This window comes from Colius striatus, chromosome 6, assembly GCF_028858725.1.
Source record: "Colius striatus isolate bColStr4 chromosome 6, bColStr4.1.hap1, whole genome shotgun sequence".
Lineage (NCBI taxonomy): Eukaryota > Metazoa > Chordata > Aves > Coliiformes > Coliidae > Colius > Colius striatus.
The window spans coordinates 22,940,849-22,963,606 of NC_084764.1; the positions used below are offsets into that span (position 1 = coordinate 22,940,849).

At 42.7% G+C, this 22,758-nt stretch overlaps 1 protein-coding gene across 1 annotated transcript in view; it reads left to right on the forward strand.

Moving 5' to 3' along the window:
* The first annotated feature begins 1,986 nt into the window (after nucleotides 1-1,986).
* The window catches only part of ITPK1 (inositol-tetrakisphosphate 1-kinase), a 153,325-nt gene continuing 132,553 nt past the window's right edge, over nucleotides 1,987-22,758 (forward strand). Inside the window, exons 1-2 of the mRNA XM_061997805.1 lie at nucleotides 1,987-2,090; nucleotides 2,408-2,610. Coding sequence (XP_061853789.1) covers nucleotides 2,516-2,610 — 95 coding nt within the window. The 5' untranslated portion in view covers nucleotides 1,987-2,090; nucleotides 2,408-2,515. The remainder of the gene's footprint in view (nucleotides 2,091-2,407; nucleotides 2,611-22,758) is intronic.

Here is a 22,758-nt window from a genome sequence, read left to right on the forward strand (position 1 = left end):
TTCTGTTTGATAAAATCTTGTATTTGGACCTTATTTGGTTACAAACTTTCCTGATGTTACCACGCTTCCCTGAAATGTTTAAATACCAAAGAAATGTTCTGCAGCAGTTCTAATTACATTAATGTATGAACCATGCAAAAGGAATGATTAAAAGTGCTCTGAAAAATAGAAGTTATAACATACCAGTAGCAAATAACTTACAATGAATGAGAAACACACTTATCCCTCAGAGGCACTGCGAATGGAGACGGGCTATTATATACATTTACAAAAACCATTGGTATGAGCCCTTGGCAGATGGTTCCACTCCCTTCCTGCCTTCTGATATACCGTTGGTATAGGATGACTTCACTGTTCATGTAAGTAACAGGAATGTAAAATAGTCTTTTAACTACTCCTGAGGTCACTGACCCCTTTTGTGTCTCTTAAGGCTTTCCTGGCTTTTCTCCCTTCTTTCCTTTGTAGAGATGCTGCTTCTGCTTTTCCGATACCCTGCTGAAATTATTAAACAGCACTTGTTGTGGCACTGTGAGTCAGCAGAACTCGCTGAGCAATTTCAACTGTACCAGGCTCCAAGCCTGGTTCACACAAAGCATTATTGTAGGAGCATCATCTGCATCTCAGTTCAGGGCTGCAGGTACTGCCAACCAGTCTGTGAAAAACATAATTATGGTAAAAACTATACTTTTCATTCCCAAGGAGACAGAGAAAATGTTCAGGCTGGGTAATGGAGAGAAAAAAAGATGGGAATGTTATACTTATGCTGTGAGATGTCACAGAAATTCAGACTGAAACATTCTTCCTCTAAACTGAAGCACAGAACAGCTGCCTCGGTGCTTAGGAATGCACAAAACTCAGAATGCCAGCTCCTACTGTCACGGCCTGCCTTCCCTGCCTCACACACAGAGAAAAACCCTAAAAGTTAAATAAGGAATAGCTTTTACCAAAACTTCTGTTAAATCCTTAGAGATACTTGCCAAATGCGGGAAGAAGGAAGAGACTTGGTTGTGCAGCTGTACTCAATAACCGGTTTTATTACGTTTTTAGTAGCTCTAGTAGGAAATGTAAGTAGCTGTATAAACTGGTCTTCGATTGGAAACCAGAACTACAAGGCTTCTCTTGGGCCTCACTCCCGGAGCGCACCGGACTCCTGCAGCCCCCGCGAGCACGCCGGGGCGCCCAGCGGCATCTCATCTCTCGGTGCGCACGGCGAAGAGTCGGCGGAGGCACAGGCACTCGGGGCCGGGGCGAGGCCGAGGGCGGCGCGGGGGGCCCTTTCGGGAGTGGGTGCCCCAGGGAACACGGCCCGTGCCGCTGCCCTCCCTCGCGCACGCCCTGGGGTTCCCCTCGCGGCGCCGAGGGAGCAGCCGGGTGTTGCCCCCGCTGTCGCCGGCAACCGTTCAACTATAACTCGAGGCACGGCATTTCCCTCAATTCTAACGCTGAGAGCCGAGCCGAAACGGCTTTTCGACCCTTCCCAAAGCAGCCGCTTGCTGGGCGATGCGGCGGGGAGCCCAGTCTCTCCTTCCGGGGGCACGGCTCGGCTGCCCGCGGCGGGCAGGCCCTCCGCCCGGTAGCGGCGCTGGGAGGGGCCGGAGGATGCCCCCGCCGTGCCGGCAGCGGGCTGCAGTAGGCAGAGCCGCAGGGGACAGCGGCGAGGGCTGCACCAACGCCAGGCCGAGCGTTGCTCTCAACGGAGCCACGCGGCCACATCCCTGAGCCAGCCCCCGACAGGGCCGTTGCCTCTTTAAGGCGGCGGCGCGGCCCCTGCGGCCCCCTGCTGGCGGCAGTGCGGCAGGCAGGAGCCATGCCCGCGGAGGCGGGCGCGGGCGGCGCCCCTCAGCTCGAGCCGAGCTGCGGCGGGTGTGTCCTGCCGCCGCTCGCCCACCCACTCGCCCGCCCCTGTGCTGTGGGCTGGGAGTGGGGAGAGGAGGGGACGGGCCGGAGGAGGAGAAGGAAGTAGAGGCGGCTGCGAATAGCGGGCAAATGGGGAGCTGAGCGGCTGCAGCAGCACCGCGGCCCCGCAACAGCAGCAGCAGCGCGGCACCGGCAGCAGCAGCGGGCGAGCGCGGTGTCGACTCGGCGGAGGGGTCCGTGGGGCGGAGGCGGCCCGGGAGAGGGGCGGCGGGGCGCGCGGCGGGTGCCGCTCGGCGGGCGACAGCGGCATGCCTGCTCGGCTGGCAGCGGGCGAGCTGGCGGGGGCAGCGGCTGCCCGCCGGCAGAGGCACCTTCTCTGCCCGCCGCGGCGGCTGCCCCCCGATGCGGGGCAAGGCCTGCCGGGGGCTGCACGCCCCTCGCCGCCGGCGGAGGCTGCGCCTGGCTCGGTTCAGCGGCGCAGGGCGCGCGGGTGGTGGGTAGCGCCGGCGTCCTCCGCGGGCAATCAACTGATTTTCCTTTCTCTTCTTAGAGCCGTCGCTTCTCAGGCGCCGAGTGCGAGCAGGAGCCGGGCTGCCCCCGCCGTCCCGAGCTGATCTCCCTCCTCGCGAGGCGGCCGCCGCGTCTCCGAGCCGGCACCATGCAGACCTTCCTGAAGGGGAAGCGGGTGGGCTACTGGCTGAGCGAGAAGAAGATCAGGAAGCTGAATTTCCAGGCCTTTGCCGAGCTGTGCCGGTAAGGAGGCGGCCCTCGCCGCGCCGCGGAGAGCGCCGGGGCGGCTGCCGAGGCAGTTGGGGCGGGCGGCGGCCCCGGGATGGGGCTGGGGCCGGGGCCGGGCCGCTCCGGGCTTGCCCATGGCCTGCGGCGGTCCTCTGGCGTTTTGTGCTCCGTGTGAGGTTCCCTCCAGCGGGCTCTGCCCGCCAGCACCAGGGCAGGCAGGGCTGGCCGATGCCCTCCGGGCGCCCCGCTCCGTGCCCGCGGGGCCGTGGCTGAAGTCTGCCGCTCACCTGGGCGGCTGCTGCACGCTCCCAGGAAGCTCGGTGCGGGGCGGCACTCAGCGCCTCTGCGTGAGGGCACAGCCCTGGGTTACCACCTGGGCAAGGATCTGTCCACTGCTAACCGACAGCTCTCAGGTATTCTCGGTGAAATAGTCTAATTTTGGATCTCTGCAGACCTTGCTAGGATTTGCAACCGAAGCCAAGTTATTATGAAGAGTAAAATGACCGGGAATAACTTTCTTGTATGTTGTGTGAAAACACTTTAGAATTAGAGTGTTGGAACCCCTTAGTGAGCTTGTATTCACCTGAATATGAATGGGAAATCCGAAGATGGTGTAATTGCATGTGTTTTCTGAATCCCAGAGGTAAAGGTTAGTTCGATAAGCTGTAATTAGACTTTATCTTAGTGGCTTAGAGGATAATATATGGAGTATATTAGACAATTTTTTAATTGGAAGTGTAAACTCCATATGGATCCAAGGTCTTATGACACATGCACCTGAATAGCAGCATTTTCTTATTTATTTCATACTATTAGTAAGTTTATAACAAGTATATACTTTAAGTAGTCTGTGTTCTGGTTTTGATTAAGTCGGTTCAAAATTTGCAGAATGTCTTTTGCGAGACTTAAATACACTTTATTAAAGCATGTCATGCTAAAAACACTATTCTCTGTGAAATTTCTTTTGGCAGCACTTGCTCCTTTCTGTAAAGATGAAGGAGGCAGAAGAAACAGAAAACTACTTTGAGAAAGCAACAGAAGTTTTTACATCCGCTTGTGTTCTTGGCATTCAGTATCTGCCCTGTCAAACTTCAGGAGAACTTAACAGAGTTTTTTGAAGTATAGAGTAAAGAAAGGCTAATATTAACATGGGTTCTGGTTTAATGTCTTTTTAAATTTCATGTGATTCTCCAAACAAAATACTTCTGTATGAGTAATGCTAAGGTTTCACTGCCTAAGAGATTTTCAGGTTTTGTGGTGCTCAAAAATACACTTTAATAACCATAACAAAAATGTCCTTTTTAGGGCCTTAGAATAGATTTGGTGTAGACTGGTTTTCATGCCTAGGAACTAAGAGGAATCTCGGAAAATATATAAAAAGCTTTCTGTAGAAATTTGTCTTTTGTTCTTGGTGTTATATGCTGTACATTCTTATGTTTAGAAATCTCTAAAACTGCTGTTCTGTCTGTCTTCCATGATCTGTGTTTCCCTTTTTGACTAAAATCTTTGCTTCATTTTCCCCTACTTCAGAAACTCCTTACACTTGTGTTACATAACATGGATCTACAATTTCTCTGTGTAGTGTACAAATTTATTAATAGTGTTAGGTCCTCACAGTGCTGTGGAAATTGACCCCCAAGTGTCTCTCTTGCTACACTTTACTAATTTCTTCATGAAAATTAGGCTTTCTCATTTAGTATACTCTAAGCTGACTTTGAATAGCATTTACAGACGTTGGATAGATATATCTGTTCAGTCTTGCTCTGATATTTTTAAAAGCATTTAATATTAGCCTTTCTGTAGAACTGAAATGTTTGATTTAAAGACTAGTACAGTCATTGGAGTAAATTGCACTGGCATCTTGGATGCTCTAGTTTCCTTCCTGGTAACTGCCATGAACACCAGTGGAGAGCTGTATTTATTTAGGCAAAGATTTGAAGTATTTAGTGCGGAATATCTACTTGATTATTTGTATGTTTGTAAGCTTTTGTTGCTGTAGAAGTGGTGCCAAGCTCAACGTACATCTTACCAGAAATATTGTGTATGATCGGAAATAAGGCAAACACGCTAATTCCTGTACAGTGATTCATACATTAGAGTAGACAGACAGACACATAGTCCACTTTATGTACTTTATGGTGATTGTTACTTGGAATTTATTTGCCTTTTGCCTAGGGATATACTTTCTGGATGACTAAAAAGTTCAGTTTTGTTTGGATGGGTTTGCAACGGAGCAGTTATGTAATGCAGGAAAGTAAGAGAAAGCCTCCCAATGAACTCCTGAAGCATGTTGTGTTTAGATCAAGAGGATTGTTAGATTGAGAAAAATCTTCATTTCTTTACATTCTGTCGGTGTGGCTGCTTCTAGTGCAAAGCACTGGTGTCCTAAAGGGATCATGGACAGACTTTTCAAAATCTGTTTGAACTGTCCTCTCAGAGACTAAGTGTTAAACCAGTTTGTTAAGAGAGTGGTTCCAGATTTTATGTCCAGCAGCACTTCTAAGCTGAAATGTTGTTGCATTGTCCTAGCTGAAATGAGACATGTGCCAGTGTGAGTGGACTAGCAGTTCAGGTGCTGCTTTCGGGCATAGGCAGACCTGCCTTTATGGTCTCCATAAAGACTAGGCAGGAACCTTAAATACTTACTTCCTGTTTGTATCCATTTTTAAAGTGAAATTTAGGCCACTGGGTTTCAATAGGTTTCCCTGTTAATTTTTGACATCTGACATCTGACATTTTGCTACTGGAGAACTTACAGATATCTGCTGCGTCTTCTTAAAATTTTCACTTGGTTATGTAAGGTTCCGGTGACAGGTGTGACTGCCCTTCCTGAACACAGTGTCTTTGGGCTTTTGTTTAAGATTTATATCCACAAGGTCATTTTCTTTGCATCAAAGATCTTTGAGCTCACCTGCGTGTTTGATCCTCACTGTGACATGCTACGTATGATCTGTCTGGACTGTATTCTTCATAGAGCTCAACAACCTTGTCTGTACCTTCCAGATGTAGCCCAAGAAGATGAAAGCAGTGTCAGTGGTGATACCTACTCCACATTTATAGCCCAGACCAGTGGTTCCCAAATTGCTGACTTACAGCCCACTGCAGCCCTTAATGCTTTACATCTATTTCAGGCTTCTGAGCGATATAGTGTGCAAAAAGGCAGTGTGGTTTCACAGGCCTGTTGCAGAGGATCACTAGTCCTTGGATAGAATCTTGATAGCTGTTGACCTGTAGGATAGATCATTTAGCCTGGCAAGTTGGAAGCTGAGCTTCCAGCCTGCAGCTTATGTCTCCCAAAGGAGACTGAAGGAGGGCCAGACTTGCTCTGGTCCTCTGGCTGAACCTGCCGCTTCTGTATAGACAGGAATGCAAGCTCCCTCTCAAGTGCTAGGATAGCTATCCTTCATGCCATGCCTGTAGCACGGTGGGAGGGGCATTCCTTTGAGATGAGGTGCATCCTCACTCAGTTCTGCACTCTGCTTCCCACAGTGGTTTTTGGTTCTACCCAGCAACTCCTTTCTACTTAAATTGTTTATGGAGGAAGACTTCCATGTTCCCTTCTGTGCACCAGTATGGTTCCAGTGGGGAGAAGAAAGCCTCTATTTCAGCCTTGCTCATATGAGGACTTCCTTCTTCAAACTGTGATGTGCGATTGAGCTCTTCTGTGTGGAACAGGACATTTGGTACAGACTTCTTATCTCCTTAGTGAATTCATTAACCAGGAGGCAATTGAAGAAGCTACTATTGCCAAGTTCCTGTGCTCTTAAATGATGCTGATAGGACACCATGCTTTGTGTTGAACACAATATTATCTGCATGCTAGCATATATACTGCAGCTACAATTCACTTTATGGGACTGCGGCCTGCAAATGTGTGGTTTGTATATCTCAAGTAGATTTTCCTGTGAGCTTTTATGTTCAGCTCCATCAAGGTGATGGCACAGTGTCAGAGCTTTTAGGTAGCTGGCAAAATACAGCTTATCTATAGACTGCTAAAATGTAAGGCAAAGTTTCTAGGGACTTCTGACTGAGAATTTAGTAGCTTGTCATGTACATATGTAGTTCTCACATTGTTATATGTCCCTGCCACTGCTGCGAGGAACTGTTCCTCTAGCTGCTTGGTCTTGCCCTGTGTCTCAAGCTGGGTTTAGTTGTTATGCAGTTGGAAAAAATGCTCAGTCCAATCAGTTCCCTGCTCATCACATTGACCTTGGAATGCTTGTCCCACGCATGTGCACAAGCACTAGCACAAGGTTAGGGAGATGAGGATGGCTCATTCCATTAGAGGTATGACAGAGCTGTAGTGTGAATTGCAGATGGTGCTAAAGACTCTTGGATACCCATATTATCTTTTCTGAAGTACACACAGAGATGTACTGCCAGGTCTCTCTGAACACTGAATAAAAAGACTCCCGTTTATGCCGTATGAAGAGTGGTATACAGAAAAATGCATCTTACCTGTTCAGAAAAGGAGTCGTGTGTGTTTGGCATGGCTTCACATTAGTGAGGTGCAGACATTTATAAAAGGTGGTTCACTGTGTAGAAGTCTCCATTTCCTTGGTAGTTGTTCTGCATGTCATCTTTATGTATAGGCTCTTCTAGGAGCCACGGAGGCAGGAAGCAGTAAAGTTATGGCAGTGAAGTAAGTTACAGTTATATGAGGTGAAGTGAAATATATTTTGTCCAAGAGGAGATAATTCAAGTTACCCTATTCTGAATGTTATTTTGGGGAAAAGCATTCATATGTGCAACTCCAAGTTTGCATGGTAATGTGGTAGCTTTTCTGTGTAGCTATATACACAATGAGTCAGAGTTTCCTCTTTAGAGCATATAGAAAATGAATAGCAAAGGAGTTGAGAGTTGCCTGAAGAGGTGATCCATATCATGATAAATCCTGCAATTTGACAGGCAGAAGAACTGTCCTTGTACATCCTAATGTCCAGATTATTTATGGTCAGATTTCATTGTGCTGTATTTTTTTTTCATAAAAGCAGGGTGACCATCTGGGAGGAAAAAGTTCTTAGGAAATTACAGAAATTCTGAGTTAATCAAATTCTGCCCACAAAAGAAAATCAAAATGGAGTAATTGAGAATGCCGACTAGTAAAGCCCACCTGTCTTGATTTTTAGTGAGAAAGCCCACTTGTCATCTTCCCTCCTTTGGAGATTATCCGTAACAAACTGATAACGTTCATTGACACATGAGAAGCTAAGGCTTCTTAGTCTGGTTTGGATTTCTAGGTGCTACCCACTGCTGAAGACTGTTCTGAAATTTGAGACCCTGTTCTTGAATTGCTATCTGCATCAGTTCAACCGGGCTTGGTTTTTGTTTTATACAAGGGGATGTACTTTCCTTTGCTCCTGTTAGAGCATGTCACCTGTGCTGAAGACCATTTGGCTATTACAGTTCACTATGGTGGCTCACTTTCTGGGTTTTTGTTTTTGTAGTTTTTTTTGACTGAGTTAAGGTGAAGCTTTTTTTAATGCTGATACCAGATCGATCTGCTGAACATAGCAACCAATGATTTTTTTTCCTACCAAAGTATTAGTATGCCAAATTTAAACTTGTACATGACTCAAACTTGTTCATGGTTTTTTTTTTCTTTAAGCTAAATTGATTCTTCAACTTCTGCCTATTTTAGTTCAGTGATGGATAATTAAGCGTTCTTTTAACATGGCTATGAAACTACTCTGTTTAGTATATCTACCATAAAATGGTAAACTCTGCTGTTAGTGTTGTAGATCTGTATGGTTCTCTTTTCTAAACTTTATTTACAGTCTCTTGTATGCCGTAGCCTGTGTACAGGAACATAAACATGGGCATTAAGATAGATTTAAGAATAATACTGGTTTGAGGGTATTAAATTAATCTGTTGCTTTATATAGCAGGCCATGAAATATATTGCATTATTTTTTCCAGGAAGAACTTACAGGGGATTTTTTTTAACCCCAATTCCCCACAAAAACCTCTAAATACAACTTCTGTTAAATGTCTGTCTTGTGCCAGTTAGCTTTTACAGCTTTAAAAGCCATAAAAAAACCCCATATATGCGTTGATCAATAGCTCCCATTGTTGCTTGTGTTAGCCTGAAATACTGTATCATGATGAGTAACTGGGGGCTGGCTGGGTGGGTAAGTTTCTTCGACGCTGTCTTTTACAAAGACTTACAGCAAGCCTAATAGTAGAAGTTATATAAAGCCGTGAAAAAGTACTGAGCGTAGTTGCAAAAACCCCCCATGTATTTCTCAGAGGAAAAGTTCACTGTGTTTCTGGGTTCCTGTTTTTGATTCTAGTAGTCTGTAGAGAAGACTTTATGTCCCAGAAGAACTGGATATATGTGTGGTTTCTTAATGTTGGAGAGGACTCGGTGGTAGGCATCCTTCTCAAAAAAAAAAGTCTTCAGCATTCCTTCTGCAGAACCATTTCATGAGAACACAGAGAGCAGCTGTGTAGCACAATCACCTTTTCAGAGCCACTCTGTTTTGTGATCTAGCAATCATTTAACTCCACTTCAGGAAGTTTGTGTCCTCCTTCTGGTACATCCCTTTACCACAACCTGTTTGAACTGATATATAGCAAGGAAGAATAATAAGCTTGGTCAGGTGGCAGCTCTTCAGAGAATGATCTGCATTCTTCTGCAGATTGCAGACTGAATACAATTTGACAGTGTTGCCAAAGGGTAAAAAAACCAAACGTCATCTTGGGGCAAGTAAGTTGGAGCAAAGCCTGTGAGGCACAGAAAGTAATGCCTCCTTTCTGCAGGGCACTGATAAGGCTGCTGCAGCACCAGCCTCACTTGCTGCCTTTGGTTTGGGGCACAGCATTTCAAGGGGAAAACAGATCAGCTGGAAAGTGCTCAGAAGAGAGTGGTAAGAAGTATCGGAGGTCTTTAAAATATGATCTGTTGTACTATGTTATTCAACATAAAGAGGAGGAGGCTGGAGATGGCTCTTTGAACACTGTAAAAAGCTGTTGTAGCAAAAAAAAAAGAAAAAAACAACTGTCCCCACCCTCCCAAGAAAGAGTGTATTCCAGAGTTCCATTGCAGGTAGAACAAGAAGTAGTGGGCTTCAGTTGTACCAAAGAGGGATGATAGGTAAGTGGAAAGATGCTGTGGTTGTCCAGGTAGACAGTGGATTTTGTTGCTTGAAACTTCTAATACCAGCTTGGACAAAAATGCTGGAAATGACATGGGCCTGTGGTCTTGTTTGGAGGCAGAGATGCTGACCTCTTCTGATGTCACTGCTGTCCCTGGTTTGGTCCAATCTTTAATAGTGCCTGAGAAACAGATGTTTTTTTGTATGCTAAGTAGTTTGAAGTCCCATTGCACATTCAGGAGTCACGGCTCAGGCACATAATCTACATGTGTGCAGCTTTTTCAAATATATAGGCTCAGCCTGACAGGTTGTCAAAAGTGACAGAACGTTTGCTCCCCTGTAATGTACTGCACCTGGGAAGCACTAATGGACAGCATATCTCCTGATACTGACCAGATGATGTGCTCTTCATCTCAACAGTTGACAGTTTTTGGTGAGGTGACATTCTTGAACACGTTCCAAGGAAGCAAGGCACATGTAACACACTAAAATAAGCATGAAACAGATAAAATAATCACCTGTGCTGGGCACATCTGTGCTATAGTGCTGTGGAACAAACCCTCTTCTGTCTGGTTGTCCTTCTAATTTTTGAGTTCAGTCCTTGAAGCAATGGTTTGTTTTGTACTGATGGAATTTAACTCTCCTCAGGTGGAGGTATGTCCGTTATATGATCAAAGAGGAAACTAAATACTTCCATACTGTCCAAATACTACACAAATACTAGTTAGTATTCTCTCTCTACAGAGGAAACCTATTTGGAGGACAACCACATACTATTAAGAATAGCTTTTGAAATGACTGAGTTTATTGAAGGGGGAATGTTCTTTAGTTCCAAGTAAAACATCCCTAGTTATGGTTCTCTTTCCTCTCAACTGCAGTTTGACCTATTTTGGCTGGAATGTGATTGCCACGCAAACAAATTCTGTCAAATAATTCCTGTGAATTGGGAACCAAAGCAGAAGTCTGCTCCTTCCCACAGCCAGGCTACTGTGCAGGCAGGAGGATGTGTATTTATTGAGGTCATTGAGGGCTCTCAGAGGTGTGATCTCTAGAGTGAAGAAAGAGGTTTCTAGATCTGATGGTACTTTTAGGAAACTAATTGGCAGAGCCAGGCCCAGAATTTGTAAGTAAGTTCAATTCATGTTGAGCTGTTTAATCTTCTCACATCAGATAACAGTGGAGATTCATAGCGTGTCTCATTTTGTCATGTCACATACTGCTGAGTCAAGCCTGCTTCCTTGGAAGAATTTGAAATTAGTTGTTCCTCCTCTAAAAAATTTATTTTCACCCTTTATCACACTCACAGGCTTTTTCTTCCTCCTTGTGAACAAGCCATCTTTAGAAGAGTCCATTCCCTCTGTAGAGCATTGGTTCTAGATGTTTGTTCTGGATCAAGAGTCCCTGAAACTGAATTCTCCATGGTGCTGCTGGCAGTGGAGGAAAAATACTTGAATGAGACATGTCTGTAACAAAAGATAAAGTACAAAACCTTAGCTGCAAAGTTGGGATACTGTTGGCCATTGTTCTGGAGCTCCATGTTTGTCCTCTCAGACCACACCACAAAGGTGCCTGCACGTAGAGACAGTATCTCCCCCTTGAAGAATGCCAAGGGATTGAAAATCAGTGCTTTAAGAGATCCGGTTTGGCCATAAGCAACATTGTTATTCTTTGCTGAAATCATATGTTCCTAAAGTGCTGATGATTTCTTTTACTTTCTGTGATTTTTCCCACAACGTTGTGCATGGTTAAGTACATGTAGTTGAAGTACTAGTAGTATAATGTCTTTTCTTACAGCAGGAGGAAATAGCTCAGAGTTCTTTGGAAATGAGGCCTTTGACACTGCATGTTGGTAGTGCTTAGTAATGACTCTCACTGCCTAACCCTGATAAAGTTATCTGTGCATTGGGGCAACTGGTTGGGGCAAGCTGATAGAATAGATGATGTCTGGGGTGATTAATGGCCCTGGAAGGAAAAGATATCGTAAAGGTCCACTTGTGACATGCCACGCCTGCCTCATCAGCAGCCACAGTGCTCTCCATGCCATTCTAAAATGACTTTCTTGATTAAAAGAATTGGTGTAATGACTAGGCTTATTCTTTATCTTGTCAACCTGGTCTCACTACAAGGATAGCAAGTGTCGTCATTTGTCTTGGTGAGCTATGAAACACTCCCTGTTTCAGCAATAAGCTATGTTTTAGTCCAGCAATGAACATTTACACCTGATCAGGGATCTTATTTCTTAAGCATGTATGTTTCAATCTGAATCTTGGTTATTTCCTTGTAGCTAAACAAACAAACAAACCAAACAAAAAAAAAAAACCCCACAGAGATGACTGTAAATACTGATAGCTGTTGCTCTTTAGCTGTGTCTGCACGTCACACAGTTGCACATAGATGATTCTATGTTAAGGAACATGCTGTTCCTTGTATTACAAAAAGCCATCTCAGTTCAGGAGACTTTACAGGCTGCAAATGCAACTCTCTGCTGCTCTCGCTGTAGTCTGGTACTGGTGCAGCTAGTGTGGGCTGTCCTTGCTGCCATTTGAAGGATGAGAGGATAGCATGGGGTAATGGTGAGGTTACTCCTGCACAAATTCATCAGTACGTTTTTTGTAGCAGAGGCCATAACTGCACAGAGGTCTTTTGCTTGCCAGGCCAGCTGAAGAGCATGAGGCTAGCCAAACAAAGCTGAACCTGGCCATCCAGGTCCTGAGTAATGGTTGTAGCAGATGTTTAGAGACAGAACGAGGCACAGAGCAAATGTGCTCACCTTCCCCTTGGCTTCCTCTTACCTTCTATCAGTTGCTGCTTTACAGACTCTTGGTGGCAGCAGTTGTGTCCATGATACCATGTTTAATAGCTACAGATGCTCCATGTAAACCTTTTAAATGCATTTTTGAACTTGTTTCCATCCTTAGCATCACAGGAACATAAGGAGACCGTCAGTGCTTGTTGGCTATTCTCTAGTTTTGCTGCATAAAACATGTGCAAATATAAAGTTATTTCTGCTGTATTGTGTGTGGGGTTTTTTTTTGTTTTTTTGTGGTTTTTTTTAACCTGTAAAGGAATAGTCATTACTTATTTTTAGGTGTGTCTATAACTGTCCATTTTACAAAAACACTCTGGCTCTTGACCAAGTAAAAAAAATGAATCATTTCAGTCAGACCATAAGAAGTTCAGAGGTCAGAAGTTCTTCCCCAAAAAGAAAAGGCTTTCTTGCTAAAAATAAAAAAGCTTGCAAAAGAGGGAGGAAGAACTATAAGCTGGATACAGCTGAGGAGCCACCTTCTAATTTCATCTAGTGCATGGTAACCTGTGACTTGGGACCAACAGTGAAAGATTTTGAGGAACCTCAAAACTCCTTGTAATAGAAGAGAGAAGAATGTCTAGAGCCACATTTATTGCCTGACCAGGTTAAGTGGCAATATAGACAAGGTACACTCTTCAGTTCTGAAGTACAATATTAATACTGCAACAGGGACAGAAGCCTTGTCTCTGTAGCGTTTATGCCAAATCAAATCTGCATCTGTCTTTTGTCTGATATTTGAGCATTCAATTTTCCAGATTTTCTGTTGATTTTCAGTTAACATTGCCTTTCTGTATTTTCAAGTATGGCTTTAAGAGTTGCTTCTACTCAGCATTCTTTCATACTGTTGTCTAAAATAGATTTTTGCTGCTAGTCAGTCTTTAAACACAGACTTGCATGCGCTCAGACCAACCTTGTGATTTTGGTGCTACTGTGCTGTCTGGCACAGGTGTGTGCCAATAATATGTCAAAATGTTTGATGGAAACATCATGAGGCTTTAACATTAGTGACCTGGAGGTAGTTTGGGTAAAATATGTTATCAAACAGTCTTTAGGAAGCCCCTTGGTAAGACAGTGATGTGTGAAACTCAGCATTCAGATATGCTTGCTAGTTGGAGGCGTGGGAAGAGGAGGATAGAGGGAGCTTGTTCTGAGGTTGCCTGTGGTGCTGCTCTTGTTTTGCCGACAAAGAGGGAGCTTAATTCACTGGAGCTGTCAGTCTGGTAGTTTTCAAGTACTGAAAGAAAACTCGTGTAAAAGTGTGTTTAAGTGTATGTGAGGGAAGAAAGGGAAAAAGAAACTAGGCAAGTCTATTTTGATGAAGGGCTGATGTGGGAGGAAAAGGAGGAAAGTATTTTTATGTGCTGACCTGGGCCCTATATATGGCAGAAAAAGGGAAGTGTAAGAGAAAAAAGGTAGACATATTGTTGCTAGAACATAGGGTTGGAGCACTTTGTCCTGTGCAAAGAGTAGGAGTTGATAAAATAGAGCAGCACCCTTTGTCATTTAGCGGAAGGTTTAGTTTTTCAAAACTGCCAACTTTTAAATCTGGTTTAATCCATGGAGAGAAAATGGTTTGTGCTACGGTGTAGCCGTTCCTGGTTGCATGGATTGCAAGTACTAGCTGGGGCTATATAGAGAAAAGAGATCTATTTACAGGTGGATGAGTGTTGGATAGGGTTATATCTTGGCTTTGGGGCTTGATATTTTGGTTTAACTTTTCCTTCTGTCTCAAGGAATAGATCAAAGTCCAGAGTCTCTATCCAGACTGGAGTAAATTTTGAAGAGAGAGGGGGTTTTTAACCTTTTCCTGGCCTTTATAGAACCAAAATTTTAGCATGCTTTCAGGAACAGAAAGTACTGACTTGCTGCTAGATAGGAGATTGAAGCTCCATTTTCTTTTTGTTTCTCTTTCTGATGCTATTTTAGGCCCTCAGTTCTCAGCATCTGGGAGAATTTGTGCTTTGAATTTATTTTTATTCACAATTCAGTAGAGTAAGCAATCTTGGTGATAGACATCCCCCTGTTTAAGTCGCTTTTGTTTGGGGCTATCATTGTTTCAAGAACTCTTTAGCTAGTTTCCCTTCTGATTCTTTTTTTAGTGCAATGAGATCGTAGCTTCGCTCTTTCTATATGCTGTAGGGCATTGGTCTTCATCACTTGTGTTGCTTACTGGTGATGGATTGTGTATTTTCAAATGGCATTGCACCTCAAGGTAGAGCTCTCCAGTGGATCAGAACTTGCCTTTTTTCCCCAGAAAAATAAGTGAACCTTAATACTGTCTGGTCTTAATGTAGTTTAAAGCCTCTCATGCTTGTCCTTAAAGTATATAACAGGTTATCTCTGGTTCTGAGTATTGTAATCAAACTACATCAGTCTTTAGCATATAAGCTCATGTCTCCCTGAAAAGACTCTGGAGAGTAGAGAAGATTTTGCCTGATTGATGTTGGTTGGCTGCTGTGTTGTAATTGTGAATGTTTCTAAGACACTGCTGGGATGTAAGTACTCATTTGAGTCAACTAGGAATCTGACATTTCGAGCCCAAAATGATGCTGGAAGGAGCCAGAGTGATGGAATGAGAAAGGTCAATGGGGAGCTTTGTCATTTGCCTTTAAGTAAAATAAACTCGGTTGCATAGTACAGAATTATGCTTGCAGCAGACTACACTTCCATGTGTACTGTGCTTACCGTGAGCTTTTCTAGTAGCTTTTCTCATTTTTTGTGCTTCTGTGTAAAGTAGTTTCCTGATCAGCATAGTGGTGCATCTTGGCTCACAATAGGTATTGTTTGAGTAGGGGTTGGCACAAGATCTTTGTGCTGTGATTTGATCTGTCATTTTTCTTGAATAATCTATTAAAATGTAATGCTTGATCTCCTTCTTTTGTGGCAGGTTTTCCTCTAGTATTGTTGCAGTGGTCATGAAATATTGTAGCTCTGATTGCAAGAATTCACTGAAGAAAAACAATATTTTGTGATGATTCTTTTGTGTCTTTGGCTGTAGAGCAAAGCAGATAGTCACACTAGAGGCAGAGTAGGTTGGATCTTCAGTCTGACTTGCTGTGGCTGTTTATCTATTAACAAGTAATTTCCCCAATTTTCCCTTGTTCCTGGTTTCCCGTGTTTGTGAAAGAGATCTGCAGAACCAGACAGGAGGGCTTTCTTCAAACAGGAAAATGTGTTTCTGAAACCAGAGAACAGTGGTAGAGAGTTACTACAGCTAACATGTATTTTTAAAGTTACTTTTCTGTCTTTGCCAGCTTTGATACCACTGGACTGTGGAAAAGCATGTTTCCTCCCATCCCCCTACCCCAAATTATACTAACTGCAATTAGGAAACCTTAATTAATATGCTTGGTTTGCAGTTTGGACAAAGAATTTGGAAACAAAGTAACTTACTCTGAGGCAGCTTTACCACAGATTTCTTCTGAGGCAAAGCTATTTCCTGATGTGCAAGATCAAGATCTCTAAATCTGTTGTTCTGTAGATGAATTAGATGGAGGTCAAGTTCTTTGTACTAGTGTTTATTCCTAAAATTATACTCCTTGCGTATGAATTAGGCTGAGACTCTCAAAAGCTCTTGTTTGTTAAAATGCTGAGTTTTCTTGACCTTAGTGAGAGCTGAGTATGTTTGCAGACCTTGGCCTAATCCAGCTGCCTCTGAAGCTGCTGTAAATCTCTGTAGTTGAATTCCTTGGGAACTGAATATTATGTGGTGTTCAGATTTAAATGTTTTTTAGTGGAAAGCCTGAGAGACAGGAATGGAATTGGATTTGCTCAGTGGCACAAGTTCAGTGGCAAACCTACAGTCAACACATGGACTTCTCTTGCTGGTTTGTTCTTGCTTTGTTGTACTGTAACTACTTAAAGCAGGCACTTAAAAGATGTAATGGCTTGATAACAAGGATTGATGGCCAAGAATCAAAAGCATGGTAGGTAGTAATTAAAGCATGCAACCACAATGCCATTGAAAGTATTCTGAATGCCTCCTTGGCCCAGGGAAGTATCCTGTAGTATAATTTGAAGTGTTTTTGTCGACCCAAGTATAGTATTTGAGTTTCCTGTTACTTGCTAGTGCTGCTGCAACCTTTTCTTGTGATGACTGCTATGTGGGTGTGAAAGCTCTCTGTAAGAATACGTTTTTAGCACACTTGTGCTGCTGGAAGTGAAACCTGAAACACAAAATGTTTGTTTCTGGAAAATGCATGTAACCCATACAAAATCTGCCTGTTCCCTCTCCCATTAAGTAGATTGGCAGTTGTTTGGGGCTCTATCTAGGCAGAATGGGGCAGCCTAGCGGTGCTGCTGGTATTATAGTAAAGGAAGGCTTGTGCTGGAGAATGTTTTTAGTTACTTTTCTTTTGTCTTTAAAACAGTAATGTCTGTGTGGAGATGTCTTCAGCAGACACTTTGACTTCAAGGGGATAATTGTTGAAGCTTTCTATAAGAACAAGGACAAAAGCTCTCTTTCAGTAAAACTTGACCTCCCTTTGATTAAACTAAATCTATTAAAGAGTTAACACCACCCCCCTCTCCTCCCATTCTCTATGTGTCTTTGAATATGAAAATTGTTTCTTTGCTTTTTTTCCCTCCTCTCAAATACTTCAGGAAATTAAATTGTTTATTCAAAATGTCTCATGTTGATGCTGTATGCTCAACACTCGTTCAGGAGCTCAGAGACCTCAAAAAACTTGAGGTGACTCTTTCCTGCTGCACTGTAAATGTATAGTTTGACTATGAGAGGTCTTTGAAGCACACTGCTCAGACAGCTTTGAAATATTACTACAGTCTTAGATGTATGTAGATGAGCTGCAAACAATTGAAATATGTTTAAAACTGGATGTCTTCTTTGTGTTCACTGGGATGGGAGTTGTACAAGGAGTTTCCAAATCAAGGAACACTCTCCAATTCAAGACAGAGAATAGAGAAGAGTCTCTTGAATCAAGTGTAGGCCTGGCAGCCAAAATAGAGTTGGCTTTCAACTACCATAGACTTCATTGTAACTTATGCAAATCAGTGAATTTCCCACTCTACTAGTTTTTCTACCTGTCAAATGCAGAAATAGTAGAAATCTGTAAAAATATTGTCTGTGGCTGAACTAACTGCAAATTGCTGAGATCATTGGGTTCCAAAGGACAGCCGGAGTGTTTTAGTACTTTATCTTGGTATTTGTCAGCAGATCTTAATTCATATCTACCAGTTCCAGAGCATGGTTCAAAATTAAAAATTCAGGTTGCCAAATTTTTTTTGCTCCTCATTGGTGGTTTTTATAAAAGAAACAGCTTTGAATCCAGTTGTTGAGGACCCCAACATATTTTAACAATTTTAGCACTCTCAACTGCTGTTCTCTGACCTATTTAACTAGTAAATGTTTTCAGTTTTTCACATACAGAGTAAATTATTACTCAGCTTTTTCCATGGTAAGATTTCATCTTCTGTCATTGACTTTCCTAACTTGGTAAGTTTAATTTGTGGTGATAGTGAAGCTATAGGTTGAAAAGCCAAGAGGAGCAAAGGAGTCAGGAGGCTGTGCACCGGTCCAGAAGAGATGATGTTACTGATAAGGGTTGTTTTCTGCTTGTATTTTTCTCTGCTGCTTCTTTAGGTGCCTGAGTTCCAAGAAGGCTCTTGTAACCCTTAGGTAGAGCAAGCAGTTGGCATTTTCCAAGTGCACACCAAACCTGATGCAGCAGAGGAAAATGAAAACTCTGTAAGCTACAAATAAATTTGAGCTTGAGCCTAAACCTGCTGAGACTAATGAGAGGGTTTGTTTTAAATGATAAACCAATTTACTTAGTTCTGGAACTTAGGAGAAAAACCTCTCAAAAAGCAGGAATCTTTTATTCTTCTTAGCATCTAAGATGGTGCTATGTAACTTACTCATCTAACTATGAACTAAAAAAAAAAAAGCTTCCGGAGAAGTGATTAATTTTCTTTCACATTTGCAGGTTGTTTACTGGCCTCTTCAGGAAGTCTTTACTCCTTTGTGTTTGTTTTACAGAATTTTACTTGTAATAAACATCTAGACAGGAATGATTGGCTGGATGAAGGTTGTATCAGAAGTGGGTAGCAGCTTGGTTTTGTCTTGCTTATTTAAGAATGAAAAGATCAGGTATGCTCTACAGCCTCTTTTTTTGAAGGAACCTGCTACTCACCATTGTACCAAGAAGCTACTTTGTTCCCCTCTAAATGAGTCCCTGGATCTTCTAGGAGATTTTAAGACTACATATTTATTTTCTGAAAAACAGAATCATTTGATGTGCTTCTGAAATGATGCTTGAGAAATACTGGAATACATCTTTCAAGTGACCAGCAAGCAGCACAGACAGTGTTTCATTCTTCCTTTTACAGTGAGGATGTAGCTGTGAACCACTGGCCAGATCACATCCTAGCAGTGACAGTCAAGAAGTGTAATCTAAACGCTCTCAAGTGAAAATAAGGGGAGCAGTTAATTTGCTTTAGGTGAGGTTTAGGATTTTAGAGTGGACTCTGTTTATGTCAGTTGTCTCATCTGCAGGACTGATAACATTATGTCTGCAGAACACAGTATGTTAAGTTAATCTCTGTATGTGAAAGTTTCAAGGAGTGGTCTCCCTCACAGGAGAGGAAAAACTAGCCCAAAACAGAGTGAAGGCTTTTTTAACTACAAGGCCACGTACCTCCTCTCCTGGTTGCTTTTCAAATGGACCGCTGTGAACCACATCTAGGAGAAAAGATGGATGTGGTGATGAGAGCAGTCAGCCTGCAGCAGCTCTGAGCTGGTGTAAGCACCCTTGCCAATCTGGGGCTAGGGTCATGCAGGTGCTTAAGTTGGGCTGCTATTCCTACTCTTTCTCAAAGAAGTTCATATTGTTGAATTGTTCTTCTGTGAGAGAACTGGGAAGGCTGAAGACTATTTAGCCCACTGCCTTTTGGTCCTAGAATGAGCAGATATCATATTCAAGGTTTGTAATAGCAGCAAATGAAGGCAGTGGGTGCAGCAGGATGAACACAGAAGGACTGGAGAGAAGCTCTTTTCACACAAAAAGAGTGTAGGATAGATGAACCTTTTGGAATGAGATGCAGAAGTGGCCAGGGCAACTGTTGAGTCTGAGCCTGTGGGATGCAGCCAGTGGAAGCCTCACTGCTCCAAAGAGCAGTTAAGTGAAAGAACAGGGAAGTGGGTGGGAGAATAAATAGCTCAAGTACTGAGGTCTAGCATAAGAGGCAGAGGTTATAGTCTATAGCGTCCTGTCCCTGGATTGTTTTCTGAAAGAGGCATTGGGAGGATTTACTATGTCCTCTCACAGATTATCAGTCTGGAAAACCATTTCCTATAAAACCTGTACATTGAAAAATTGAGTTCTAACATTAGCTCATTAAAAACACCTTTCTAACTGGGCTTATGGTACAAATATGAACTTGTGCTGTAAAGGAGAGCTTCTGGAGACAAAACTTGACTCCTTTAGAGTAGTGTTGTGTAGCTTCAAGTATGTCATGTTGACAGTTCCTGGAGTGTCTGCTAAACTAATTATTCTTGGAAATCTTCTGTGTGGCTTAATTACTGGGAAGTAACTGTCATCTGTTGCATGTTTATATAAAAAGTATATAGCAAGTGGAAGAGTTGATGAGTACAGTTGTTCGTATGATCCAAATGTGTGCATATGAGAGAAGTAGTTTCCCAAATAAGACTCATTTCCAGACAAGTCCAGTTAATCTTTTTGTACAAGTATTAAATGACTTGCAGTGATACAGAGACAGGTTGCTGTTACCCAAGGCAATGCAGCATGACAGTAATACCTTTGCTTGACTAGCTATTTTGATAAGCACCTAGAATGAGAGATGACAAAAATCAGAGGATTTAGTGTTTAGTTCTCATGAAAGTGGTTTGAGGAAAAGCTATTTGGTTCTAATGGCATCTTACCTAGGATAGAAGCCTACAGTGCTAATCTTGCAGCAGCCCGATAGAGCCCAATAGACCTGTGCCTTACATGTCAAGGGGTAACACCTGACACAGAAGAGCTCATATGGTTCCTCTGCAAAACTGAGAAAGGAGGTAAGGAACAGTAGTGCTGTGTGAAGTGGCTGTAATAGCAAGCTTCACCCACAGCTGCTGTCACCCATATTCTAGCATGTTCATCATCAGTGAATGTGTTTGGTACTCGACAGCATAAGCATGCCATACCTACTGACACTGCCTGAAAGGTGCAAGCTGGCTTGATGCCATTACATTACAGCCCATTACAGGAACTGTGTTGGCTGTAGGTGGATAGAGACATTAGATAATACATCTTGAGCAATCCTAGCACCAAGGCAGTGGTAAAATCTGAGGAAGAAAAGAAACTTATCTTTGATATTATGTTCTCTCTATAGCACTTTCTCTTGTGTATGGGCAGAGGGAGGAGTTTAATGGCAAGTTCAGCATGCCAGTTGTCTTTAGGAGCATCTGTAAGCAGTTTATTGCTAGGTATGATACAACATTCTGGATTAGGGCCTTAGTTACAGTGAAACAGTTTACAGACAAATACTTAAAAATGACAAATCTTCCTGCTTTTAACAATATGAAAATTTCATTTTGTTTTTGATATAAAACACATTCTTCATTCTTTCTCAGTTCATAGCCTTAAATGGCCAAAAATGCAGTTTTAGGGTTTTTTCCCTTTCATTTTCTAATAGTTTTGTCTGTAGGCTAATTTTTTTTCCCCCTAGTGACATGAACAGAGAAGTTACCCTTCACCAAGGAAAGTCTTCCTGCAAAAGTCTAGGCATGATTTTACTAGAATTTCTCTAAAGAGAACACCACATTGTGAAAACAGTGGAATAAAATCATAATGAAAAAATCTATTATCTTTCCAGCATCACTTCTGACTGAATGTCCTGAAGTAAGATGTGGATATTAATAAAAGTGTAGTATACCTCTGTAAGCACGTCCTGTGGTTTAAAAGTGCCCCGGAGCACACAGCTACTGTTGTAAACTCCACCTTAAATTAGTAACCAGAACTGTAGGTATTATGTCTGACCAATTTACAGGCCAGTGCTTTTTATTGATCCAAAACATTTACACTTTAGTACTTTACTTTTCTCTTAAAGCCTTGAGAGAGGATTCTGCTGCAGAATCAAGCCTAGCCTTGGTACCATTAGGCTGACATGGATGGGCTGTTGGTTAGCTGTGCCTTGCAGAGCCATACTAGGTGGTATACTAGTGGAGCATACTTGCAGGTCTGAGGTATGTCTGTGGGACCTGAGGGGATGTTTGCCTGGTGTCTAGTGCAGGCCAAGCTGGAGGAAGGCTTCTTTTATACATTGTGGATGAGGATGCTAGAACTCAGATGGAGGGAAAATATGTAGATGTTCAAATTAGTCTTGAAAATAACTTATCCTGGCAATTTTTTTACCTTTATCTGGAGACTAATTAGAGGAAATAATTAGGGGTGATGTAATGTTTCATCGAAATGTAAGGGAGTAGTCCAAATTAAGATAATGACAGTTTATGGCTTCTTAGAGTCCAACTTTCTCAAGGTTTTGATTGTCATTTTACAACCATCACAACTTGACTGACTCAGTTGATTTTTCAGTGGAATGCTTTTGCTAAATTGGAATAGTCTCTGCCCTTAGGGTGATGCCTGTGTATTTTGCAGCTTACTGTGGCACCTTGGACTCTCTGCTGACCAAGCATGAAATCCTACAAGTTCAAGTAGGCAGATAATACCCACCCATTGTGACAGTGAAGTCAGCGAGGCTGAGCAACTGCATGCAAGGGGGTTACGTAAAGCTGGGTGTGGAGCAGCCTACTTCTTTATGAAACGTGACTGGCTGCAAAGATCTGATGTGCAAAGAGACAAGAAAACATGCTGCCTTGGAAAAAGACTTATTGGGATAAGAAATCCTGCTGTTGGAGATAGATGTTCTAGTGGGGTGTAAAAGCAGACTTTTTTTGTCTTCAAAAACAGGAATTCCTGGGAATATTCTGAGACTGAAAGAGAGATATGTACATTTCTCTAAAATTCTAACAGTATTACATGGTTCAGTCATTTTCATTAACTGTTGCTTTATTTATCTTACTGTGACAAAAATCACTTTCCACAGCAGATGTGGTTCAAGGTTCTAAGACATCCTGAATTTTCTACATCATTTGAAGCTGTTATTTAATGTGTTTTTTTCCCCCCATCTATAATGGTTCTTCAAGTCCTTGTACATACTCAAGAAGTACAGCAATTTAAAAATACTAACCTTTCTACAAGTCTCTTTCTGTTATGTTGATTCTGTCTCCAATTAAGCTGTGAT